The 12,193-nt window shown below is 42.7% G+C and overlaps 2 protein-coding genes across 2 annotated transcripts; one reads left to right on the forward strand and one right to left on the reverse strand.

The window, feature by feature from the left end:
• Positions 1-623: 623 nt before the first annotated feature.
• Positions 624-5,849, reverse strand: LOC115663121 (uncharacterized). The gene is made up of 5 exons (XM_030585170.2): positions 5,663-5,849; positions 5,231-5,328; positions 4,144-4,243; positions 3,747-3,929; positions 624-971 (listed from the first exon to the last, which is right to left on the reverse strand). Exons 1-5 carry the CDS (start codon positions 5,720-5,722, stop codon positions 849-851), a joined length of 564 nt encoding a protein of 187 aa, XP_030441030.2. The 5' UTR covers positions 5,723-5,849; the 3' UTR covers positions 624-848.
• Positions 5,850-7,178: 1,329 nt separating this feature from the next.
• LOC115663113 (polyubiquitin) lies at positions 7,179-9,365 on the forward strand. Its single transcript, XM_030585160.2, has 2 exons — positions 7,179-7,338; positions 8,050-9,365. The coding sequence occupies exon 2, from the start codon at positions 8,050-8,052 to the stop codon at positions 9,193-9,195; it is 1,146 nt and encodes a 381-aa protein (XP_030441020.1). The 5' UTR covers positions 7,179-7,338; the 3' UTR covers positions 9,196-9,365.
• Positions 9,366-12,193: the final 2,828 nt, after the last annotated feature.

Raw genomic sequence — 12,193 nt, forward strand, 5'->3', positions numbered from 1 at the left:
ATGGTGAAGCCGTGCGAATGAGCCAGATGTCGGACAACGGTGAACCTACGAGGACCCCCAAGGTTTTCGCATTTTGGTCTATGAATTAGAAGAAGGGATCTAATTCCATCTCCTTAGCGTGGGCGGTTCTTGTTGCTGGTCCCACTGGTTTATTTGTGTCCAGTGCCGATTTAGATAATATAATGTCGCCGGAGATCGATACGCAGGCAACAACGCGAGGTGCTGGAAAAATCTGAAGCCTAGTGATTCCATCGTTTCTTGCAAAGTTCTCACTTACACCATTCAATGTGTAAGGAGTCGGGGCTTTATACTTTTCTGCTCCTGATCCCTTAAGGTTTGGACGTGGAGCTCTTCTCATGTAAAAGTAATGCTTCTAAGTTCTAGGCTCGAGCTGTTATTGCCAATCGGGGAAATGACGAATTTGTAACACCCTGACCTGTTGCACCTCTCTTCGTCATTTCGCGAGCCGATTGGTGTGGTTCATGTCGTGATAATGCCTGGTTAACATTCTCCGTTCGATCGCCACTAGTGGAGAGGGGCTGAAGCTTGATAATCAATCGAAACTATAGGGAACAATTCAAGGTTGCTCCTTCATTGTTAAATTGTATTACTTCGATCCTGAATAACACGAGAAACCTATTTATTTGCTTTCACCGCTCGACGTAGTCCACCGCCGTCTCCCAGAGACTTGATGTAAGTCCTCCCCTCGAAGTACAACATAGCAAAGTCCACCGCAACAGAAAAGAAAGTGATGAAGGAAACAAAAACATGCAAACTCCCAAGAATACATCCTACTATCTATAAACAGAGCAATTGGATGAGGGCCGGGCAGAACAGTATGATCCATGTCATTCGTCGTCTTTGTATGGGTACTCTTCAGGGACTTGCTTCAGGAGTTTCACTTGTAACTCAAACGCATCATCCCCTCGAAGCATATCGCGAATCCATGTTACTTCCGTCTTCATTGAAACCTTAATAGAAAAGGTAGCATGTTCAGCACCATAAAAAAAGAGGGAACAGAGAAGAAGTGTGGCATAAAGCAACATCACCATCTCTACTTAACAGAAAAAAGTACGCATAAGGTCGGCACTTCAAGTTCGATGCCTAACTCTTAAAATGCTACTTTTAATCAAGTCTCTAAGAGAAAAATCTATATTCTGCCAAAATAATATCCAGGAGCCAGGACGTACACACTCTCTCTAATGTGAGAGACTTTATATAAAACACCTTAGAGTCAAACTCAGAGACAGCAGGTTTGATATCTCGATCTAACGGCCACAATGTGATAATAGCCATTCAAACAGTATAGCACATGCTATCCATCCTCATTCCAGCATCCAAGTGTCAAGGGAGAAAGTCTCAATAATAACATAACAACAATATTTTAAAGAACCAAAGTACCCTAAGTTTTCAAGAAAAGAAAAATTTTATCACAAACAAATTCCAGTTAATGGAAGACAAGGGCTCCCCCGAGCCTCTTTCATGTTGGACCGCTGAGTGATGCATCGTCTTATCAAAGCAATTATCAGTAGCCAGTCCGAGAGAATAATTAGCCATACTAGGACTGAGACATGGCCCCAACTTCTGGGAATTTTGCACAATGCGCAAAAGCCTGATGAAGCAACATCGCATATACTGGAAGGTAAAGGGACTTGCCAAAATACAAATCTCCAGAAACTTCAGACTGAAAGAAGGTTTATGGAGATTTTGCGAGGCCTTAAATTCCAAAGATCTTCAACCATTAATTTCAATGTAAGAGAAAACGTCCCAGGTTCCTTTTCATAGTGTCCTTTCAGGCGACCGAATAAAAAAGGGTAAATGAGTCCACAAATACCTAAACTTTTGCCCTTTTTACAATCTAGTACCTAAACCTTTTTTTCTTCAATCAAATACTTCACTGTTCCAAATTTGGATCAATGTGAGATCCATCTAATAAATTGCCATGTTATATGATTATGATGATGTGGCTCGTTTATTTGGCAAAAACTACACACTATTGATGACGTGGATCGCTTACTTAGCAAAAATAGCGCCATCTCCATTTAGGTGTTACGTTATAAGGAGGGAGAGAGAGAGAGAGAGAGAGAGAGAGAGAGAGAGAGAGAGAGAGAGAGAGTGTTGACTTGGATGATTTTAGCTTTCCAATATGTCTTCGTTAACATGGCATCATTTTAAGAGGCTACATTGGATGCCAGTATGGACAGTTAATGGCTACTTGATGGCGGTAGTGTCCACATTGGCATTTCCTTCCTCAATTCTAACAAAGGTCTCACATTGACTCACATTTGAAAAGTTAAGGTACTATTTTGTAGCAAAAAAAAAAGAAAAATAGATACCGGACTGTAAAACTGACAAAAGATCACACACTTGTAGTTGCAGTTTCATATAGCAAAACGGAAAGCTCAAGGATACCATCCAGGATTGGTTTTATAGTTTAATTATTCCTATTTTATATAAATCCAGTTATGATCTCTCTAGCTGCTTGGTTAACTCGAAATTAGGAACCTCAAAATAATTGATCATCAATGTTATGATAAATCGATCAACATACATTGAATTTTAGGCCTTACTCGATGCTTTATTTTATATTGTTCATAAGTGAATTTCATTACTCTGGACTGATCATGTATTGGCCCCGCTTAATTGTGTGATGCATGCCGCAGAGATTTGGCATGGGGGACAACACTGATTGCCACTATTCAGTAGCTGGAGGCTATCTAGTGGGCTCTGTAAGACTGGAAGAGGCTTCAGTAGAAGAACTTTGATCCAAATCAAAGACAGAACTCAGGAAAGGCCTGAACACATAGAGAGATCTGCAAATGACTTGATTTTCTTGGAACTAGTGCCAAGAGCAACATAACAAATTGTGGCAATATGGCTGGAGTTTTGCATGCGGTCAACCTATCAAAAACTTCCTTACATCTCTTAGTCGTGTGCCCATAAGAAAGATCAGATTGGTGAACCTATATGTGTATGTGTGTGTGTGTGTGTGTGTGTAGATACACACACGCACATTCATCCATTCTTCCACTTTGAACACTATAAGACTTTTAGCCAGATGGCTTCAACAGGTTGAGCACAGACGGGCAATCAAGTCTTGATCAAGAAAGCTTGAGGGTACAGTCGATCAAGTCTTGATCAAGATTGACTGAGAATCTGTACCTTTGTCAATGATTTGCGGATTTTCGGTTCCAATCAGCTATAATTCTTCAAGATATATTCTAGGTACTGTAATGGCAGGTATAGGAGCCTAGAAGTACCTCTGTCGAAAGCTATTGATGGTCCTGTTATGACAGAGTTTTCCTCGATAAGAATTCTAGTGAGACCTTGTGCTATATCATTTATTGGCATGTGTTACATTGGATCAATTGTGTTGGGTGACATTGGCGCTATGCAATTCATCAACCACCCTGTCAATCATGCCTGATATCCAGAAAAAAAGCAAAAATCTTAAAGCAGCAAGTGGCTAGCTACTTCTGAGCAGCAAAGCAGTACTGGTGACACAATTAAAATGATAAAGCTAGCATTATCCTGTGCCCTAATGGATGTCTAAATGAGAGATGATAACATAAACCTTTCAAACAAGTCATCATTGAAGTTACTAGAAAACGTCTCGATTGCAAATGATGATTTGAATTGCAAAGACAAAACTAAAGCAGCAACAAGTAAACGTAAATAAGGTCAAACCCTAATATAACAAAAAAGAGATGAGCCATAGTTAAGTAAGATAATGGCTTAGTGCTTACCATCTCCAAAGCTCCTCTTATGACCCCACTCAAGATGTTGCAATAATATAGACCTTGACATGTATCTGGGAGTTCGACAAAGTCAACCAAGGGATTATCCTCCAAAACTATACTGCAACAGGCACCATCGGCATCCCAATTGGTCACAGAGGCAGTAACTCCGAGGAACATTTTAAAACCCACCTATGCCAAAAAAAAAAAAAAAGAAGTAAAGAAAAGTCTAGTGGATTTGGAAAATTATGGAGAGTAAAAACACCTATAATGTCACGGTCATGGAAATCTAGTGGAATATAGGACAAGGACATAAGGAAAAATGAAACTAAAGAACGGATGTCCAACAGTGAGTGATTATCGAAGCCACAGCGTCCTAGATGAAGATAAGGTAATGAGTATGTACCTTTGCAATCATTTCTGATGTCTCCTTAAAGTCAACACATCTGCTGACATTTGATTTAGCTAGAAATTCGTCAATGAGTCGTATTCCAATGTTATAACCCCTGCAAGGTAATTAAAAGTAAACAAAGTTTACTCTCATTTTGTGATTAGATATAAGCATGTGGGAGTATGGTTCTTCCGATTGCATGAGAGTGCATAAGGGTGACGTAACCCCACCTCTCCATGGCCAACAAAAAAGAAGAATGCATAGAGAATAGATGAAATTATTGACTTAACAGAGAGATCAGTTAGAATCCATGCAATAAGAGATGTAGTGTATAAGTCAAGTTGACACTTTATCCCTCACTTGTTCATGAAGCAGATACATAACAAGCTCTAGTCGATGATTGGTGCATTCAAACATGATCAACAGGAGCACATTCTGTGAAGCAAGAAGCGTACTCCAAGAAGTTTGCAAGACAAAAAATAAAATAAAATCCCAAGACATGCATATCCTTTTTGTCCCAGACAACCACCAGGAGTACTCTCACTGTCTCACATTGATCCTCACGTTAATGAATCATGTGTGGTTGGACTCGATACTGAAGCCAATCGGAACAAATTTTAGCTCCACCCATAACAGGCTTTCAATTGTTCAGAACTGATATCATGTTTATTACCATAAATCCAATTAAAGATCCCATTTCAACTACTACCATTACTACTACTACCACAGTCACTGATGTCGTTGCTGCTGCTACTACTGCTGCTACTTGTCAGCATAAAGGGAATCATAAAAACTTTCGTAAGAGAATCATCAGTAACTCCAAAACAAGTACATGTTGAACATAATTAGAAAATGGGTCTTGTTAAATAATTCCCCCGGAACACTAGTTAAGCAAACTTTATTCGGAATGGTTCAATTTTCAAGACACTTTTATGCGTTAACACGAGGGCAACCGATATAATGAAAATTGTAGAGTTTCCATTCTTAACAAGTTCCCTCGGGCACTTGTTAACCAAATCATTAGAATAATTACCCAACACCATAGAACAACTTCTCTGAGGGGCAAAACAAGAGTCAATTCGGTAGAAGGACGGAGAAATACATTTGATCGAGCTGCTTGTTGACTTCCTCCACCTCCTCCAGATCTGTGAGCAACTGGCGCACGATTGCCCCGTACGTCAGCGTAAACAGTTCCGCATTCTACAACAAGACAAGCCAAAAAGCATCATAATCTCGTCTTACACCACACGACGCAGCAGCAACACAAAATCTCTACTGAGATTTCGCCAATTTCCGGAGTAAAGAATCGCAAGTCCTAACTAAACAGCGCGCAAATTTCGAAGTCGACTGCAGGCAGATTGAAATCAACAGGAAAGCGACAATCTCCCCTCGGTAGCATTTCCGAGATGAGCGCTCGGCGAAGGAGCGAGATCGCACGCCATCGCCGGGAAGTTCGTGCGTCAAACTGACGAAATAAATGCAGAAGCGAAATCGGAGGACTGAGATGAGAGGAAACGCGCAAGATCCTGCTCACCACGCGCTCGACGCTGGCGAAGATCGCGTCGCCCGATCGAGGACCTGGAGCACGCGACATAGCGAGAGGGCGAGAGAGAGAGAGAGAGAGACACCGAGCTTCAACTTCAGCTGCAACCGCAAGGCGCCTCGACCCTCGCTCCTCGTGGCGATCTGAAACTTTTTCTGATGGCCGAGGATTGAAACTGAGATGGCGACGAAGAAGAAAGGGGAGAAACTAGCGGGCTACTGGGCTTGGGCTCTTAATGGGCCTGTTTCCTGGGCCGATCAGATAGCGATCCGTATGCACAACCATGCCCGGATATAGCCCAATCCAAGTCTGACGGTTTTTTTTTTTTGATAATTTTTTCTGACTTCTTACTTTTTTTCATCTTTCAAAATGCACAAATTTTACCATATGCAATGATATGTATATTTAGGTCAGTTTAATAAATTTTAAATTAAGAAATATATCAAGTATCGAATCAAAAACCAATAAATAGCTTCTCAATTGAAAAAGTTTGAAACTCAGTGGCACAAAAAAAGTAGTTTCTCGCAAAAAATATATGTTATTTGTCCAAAAACTAATGCGACATAGATGATGTCATTAATCTAGTTAACACTCCAATACGAGAATTATATCTGATATATCATCAGAAAATTACAATTGGTCTCGCCTTTACTACCTTCCTAATCATCCAGTATATATAAACGAAAAAGTACATTTGATCTCCTTCTGAGTATCTTCCATAATTTGACCCTCCTAAAATAAATAAATAGCGAATAAAAGGGATGATATCATAAATATGCATGTTTTCAGTGTCGTGTAACTTGAATGTACTAGCTTTCTATTGATTGACAGCTTTTGCGCGAATTTAAGAATGAGAATCGTTTTCACTATTTTATAATGGATTTTTCACATCTCCAGAGGAGAGATTAATTACGAAAGTGCGTAGCACGGGCTTGAATGCTACAAACACTTCGCAGAGGCTTGAAGGCTCCTATGTTTTAGAACTTCGAAATGCGTTATGTCAAGTAAAAGTCTCATTTTGAAATTTAAGTGTAAGGGAAAACTCGAAAACCACGACGAAGCACCCACTCAATAATCTCAGTAAAGAGGAAAAAGCAAAAGTTTGATTAAGGTTCTATTTATTTTGCAGATAATGAACAAATTAAAAACACTCTATAAAAAATAATCGCTTCTGTCGCTTAAAATAATTAATTAATAAAAAATATTTTCATCATGGACAATACTTTTAATCTAAATATTACCGAGATCGATAAAAATATTTTTTACTTTTTATAGTATATACAAAAGATTAATTTTAAAATAGTATCTTTTTAAATATTCATCTTTGGGAAATATACGCACCCTAAATAAAATTTTCTTTTTTTGGGTCAAACTCATTAAACAAAAAACACCGAGAGGAAGTGTTCCTTTTTATAGGGATTTTCATTGCGTGGCCCAAACGGTCGCGCGTTTTGCACGTCACGAGATGCCTCCGATTGTCGCGTCGTGTGGGCCACGCAACCAAAACGCGTGCCGTTGCGTCGATCGTGGTTTCTTCTTTTGCCCGGCAACAAGCCTATAAAATACCCACGATCTCACGCTTTGACAATTATCTCTCTGTTGCAAAAGAAAACCCTAGGCGCCATCTCCGTTCGACCTCTCGAAGTTCTTCTTCGCTCCTGTTCAAGGTAATGGCAAGATTTCCGCTTTGTTCGTAGGTCTTGTTTTCGAGATCTCTCGAGGCTAAACATGGCATGAATTGGTTCTGCTTGTGCGGGCGGTTGATTGGATCTTTTTCCCTTTGATTGTAATCGATTTCTTCGCATCATGGAACTGCGTGATCGATCATCGATTATCTGGTGTTCAAGAGTCGTGGAAGCATGGGCCAGAGGTCCGTTTGCTGATCAGGCCTTTGATTCCAGTCGTTTTGTGCATCTCGGATGCTTTAGCATTGAATTATGGTGCTTTTTTCTACTTTTTAGGTTATGCTTGTAGCCTTGTTCACCCAAATTGGGTTATGCCTATGAGATTGCCCTTGTGGCTTGTTAACACGAATTAAATCTGGGCTTTCACTGCCTCTGAGGGGGTATGGTCGTGGCTTGTTAATCCAACTACGGGTTATGTTTGTGGGGGGGTTCTGTTGGTGAAAACGAAAAGGGTCTGCGTGTTTCTGAATTCTGACAATTGATTTTTTTGGCTCTTGATTTTCGAATTCCGAAAGATGTCTTGTTTTTCCCGATTGATTGCTCTTGTGCTAATTCTACTGGATATAATTGAGTGGAGGTGCCGTAGTGCCTAGAGTTTTCTTTGTTTGGGTGGCCACAGACGGTGGTGCATAGAGTTTATGATACTGTGAACATGTCAGTCAATATGTTCTAACTGATTAATTATGATTTCAGATGCAAATCTTTGTGAAAACCCTTACTGGCAAGACAATCACCCTCGAGGTGGAAAGCTCCGACACAATCGATAATGTGAAAGCAAAAATCCAGGACAAGGAAGGGATCCCTCCAGACCAGCAGAGGCTTATCTTTGCTGGCAAGCAGCTCGAGGACGGCCGAACCTTGGCCGATTACAACATTCAGAAGGAGTCCACCCTCCACTTGGTGCTCCGCCTCAGGGGAGGCATGCAAATCTTTGTGAAGACCCTCACTGGGAAGACAATTACCCTAGAAGTTGAGAGCTCTGACACCATTGACAATGTCAAGGCCAAGATCCAAGACAAGGAGGGTATTCCCCCAGACCAGCAGAGGCTCATTTTTGCAGGAAAGCAGCTTGAAGATGGCAGGACGCTTGCGGACTATAACATCCAGAAAGAGTCCACACTCCACTTGGTGCTCCGTTTGCGGGGTGGGATGCAGATTTTTGTGAAGACACTTACTGGGAAGACCATAACATTGGAAGTGGAAAGCTCCGACACCATTGACAATGTTAAGGCGAAAATCCAAGACAAGGAGGGTATTCCCCCGGACCAGCAGAGACTTATCTTCGCTGGCAAGCAGCTTGAGGATGGCAGGACCCTTGCAGACTATAACATCCAGAAAGAGTCTACTCTCCACTTGGTGCTCCGTTTGAGGGGTGGGATGCAGATTTTCGTGAAGACTCTTACTGGGAAGACGATCACTCTTGAGGTCGAAAGCTCCGACACTATCGACAACGTGAAGGCTAAAATTCAGGACAAAGAGGGTATTCCACCGGACCAGCAAAGGCTGATCTTTGCCGGTAAACAACTTGAAGATGGCAGGACACTGGCGGACTACAACATCCAAAAGGAATCGACCCTCCACCTTGTCCTACGTCTCCGCGGTGGGATGCAGATTTTTGTCAAGACCCTGACGGGAAAAACCATCACCTTGGAGGTTGAGAGCTCGGACACGATTGATAATGTCAAGGCAAAGATCCAAGACAAGGAGGGGATCCCGCCGGACCAACAGAGACTGATCTTCGCCGGCAAGCAGCTGGAGGACGGGAGGACCCTTGCTGACTACAACATTCAGAAGGAGTCTACGCTCCACCTGGTGCTCCGCCTTCGCGGGGGGTTTTAAGCGGTGTTCTGGTGCTTCGTAGAATAGCACCGGATTGGTGTTGATGACCATTGTAGGATGGCTTTGAATAAGTTTTAAGACCTTTCGAAATTCTCTGCTTGGGTAGGTTTTTATACATCATATAGTATGAAAGTGGTAATGACATTCTGGTGAATGATTTCAGTTTCGTATGGTGGTTCTGAGTGTGCTGTTTCTATATTTAGTGTAGTTTGTCCATCATGGCATTGCCAATTACCATAAGGTTCTCTGGCCTTGGCAGCATTTAGATGAGCCATTTGAAATGTTAGCCACGATCTGATGGATCTCTTGGTTTTATAAAGTATATAACCATAATAAATTTCACTGCCATACCTTATTCCGTCCACGTTTTTATGTCAGTTAAGATTACTTTGATCTCGCATTCAATAGTACCCACTTTCTTGTGCTACCAGAATGCGTTGTCGTGGAAAAAAATAAATATTATATACGATGCTTCTCATAGTATAAGAGTATTTAGATATCATCATTATTTTTCTTTAGAATTGAGTACAAGATATGAAAAATAACGCGATATCTTTTCACATTATGCTCTTTCTCAAGTCACTCTCTCTCTAGCAATCAGAGCCTTCTGCCACATTGCCTGATGCATCGAGTTTCGACAAAAGTGAGTAATTCACTTATCAGGTAGAGTCTATTCCAGTTAAACCCAATTTCAGTGCTTGAGCTTGAATCTTGGATTAGACCTTAAACTCCATGCATGAGCTTTGTCTTGATTTTACTACTCTTATGGACGAATAAGTTTCCTTAAATTAGATTGCAGTGTGGATTTAAGATTGGAGCTCTATAAATCGCAATAATCTCATCTTTGTTATGCCGGTTAGGCTTGATATTAACCTAATTATTGTAGCCTTTAGAAAATGATTCGGCGACCACTTCAATTAATCTGATCATCTTTCTTTCTCAAGACTTGGGGCATTCGCATACTTGACTTAAAGCTTAGCTTAGCTCAGCTCGAGTTTATTCGTAATTTTTTGCTCCTAGGTGGTGAAAGGTCAGTTGTGAAATTTTAATCATTGCTGTCCTCGGTCTCCTGGCTATCAGGGGTCAAATTTGAGGAGTTGTGGGGATAAACTCTGGCTTTATTTACTCTTAGATAGATAGATAGAGACAGATAGATTACATTAGAGATAATCAAAACCATACAAAGTACCTTCTCGACCTAAATTACTCTTTCATGATCACTTCATAAACATAGAGCACTCATTTTTTTTCGTTTACCCTCTTTGCACACTACCTAGAGGGAACTGTTTTTTTTATATTTGAAGACAACACGGAACTCGGACCGCCACCCTCCGGCTCTAGTAGCTTCCGCTGCCGCCGCCGGAGAAGCTGATGTCGCATTGCTGATGACCAAGGCCGCACCCGTTGGCAAGGTTCTGGGCCTTCTGGACCTCCTCCCTCAGCTGCTGTCCCTGAAGCTCACCCCGTTGCCGCTGCTGCTGCACAATTTGCCTCAGCCCCTCGCACTGGCATTGCTGCTGGTCTATCTGCCTCAGTTGCTGGCAGCATTGCTGGAGGGACTCCTCGCCTCCCTCGTGCCTCGGCAGCACGATGAAACCCCTGCGATTTTCCCTTAACCACGTTAGAACAAACCGAAAGAAAAAAACCAAAAAAAATAGCGAGGTTATGACAAAATGCTTACCTTCCTCGGGTAATGTATTGCTCGCACTCGCGGAGCTGATGGATACAAATCGTAAGACGTTTGAATGGTTTACTGCATTATGGTTCACATCATGGTCGAACTAGTACCTTGTTAGTTTTGTTAGCTGTAAGTGGCTTGGTGCAACAGTATGTTTTAGAAACTTTAGAGCACAGTGGTGTAAGAGCACTTAGTTCTGTATCATCTGGAAGCATATTCAAAATATGACGCGGGTGCTTCAACTGCATTGCCTTTTCCATTGACGAAAAGTAGAGTTCCGGTGCAACATTGTTCAGTCATTAGGATGGGAAAGAGACTGAGTAAAAGATTCACTCCTCACCCCGATAGAGTAATGTCACGGTGCAGCGTAATGCTGGGTATAGCACAATGTGCGTGGAATTTCTTACCTCCACCAATAGTTTCAACAAAATGAACTTGTCATTGTGCCCGTGTGCATCGAGTCCATGTGCCCGTGCATTGAGTCCCTATACCGTGCGTTGTGCCTGGGTGCATCTAGTCTCCCCCGTGGTGCCTGTGCTACCTTGCATCATGCCTGTGCTGCCCCAAGCATCGAGTCCCTGTGCCTTGTGTCGTGCCTTGAGACTTGCGTTGTGCCTGTGTATCATGCTGAGTGCATGGGATGTGGCCGATGGTCATGGCCAAATGTATCGTGCCGGGGGTCATTGGTTCATGGCCAAGTGCTGCATCGTGCCCGTGCATTGTGCCTGTGTGTCGTGTCCCTTTCCCTTGCAGTAAGCATGCTACCGTGAGAATTTCGGAATCAAGCTTTAATTGCTCGTTGGTCTTCACGTGGAAACGGTAACCATCCAAGAGTGGCATTTCGAGGCTAACTTGGGTTGGGCCTAACAAGTTGAGATCTACGTGGGCCCTCTCTCCCTTTCCCTTGTATGGGCTCCGGGCCCATTTCTGCCGTCCACGAGGAGCCCAAAACGTCGCCGTTAGGGCCCATCTCCTCCGGCCCACCTAATCCCGAAAAACCGAAAGCGCAACGTTTTTTTCGAGGCTTCCTGCTCCGTCGGGGGTCCCGCCCCCGCGCGCCAACGACAAAAGGGAGAAACGACCCCGCCGGCGTCTGCAAGCCCACGCGCTCCCCTCCGTCGACCACGTGTACGGCCAAGCGGCGTCGCGGCGCATCGACGGAAGGGGAGCGGCGAGTAAACCATCCAACCGGTACTCTCGGGCTGTCGAAAAAACGAAAAAAAAGAAGAAGAAAAAAGGCTGTTTGCCGCACCGACCCGCGAACCTGACCCGAAGCCCGTGCCCACACGCGACTTTTGTTGTTATATCTCTCTCTGGCCC

The sequence above is a fragment of the Syzygium oleosum genome, unplaced genomic scaffold (genome assembly GCF_021117445.2).
Source record: "Syzygium oleosum isolate NSW1041296 unplaced genomic scaffold, Sole_v2.1 Sole_v2.05, whole genome shotgun sequence".
NCBI classification, from domain to species: Eukaryota; Viridiplantae; Streptophyta; class Magnoliopsida; order Myrtales; family Myrtaceae; genus Syzygium; species Syzygium oleosum.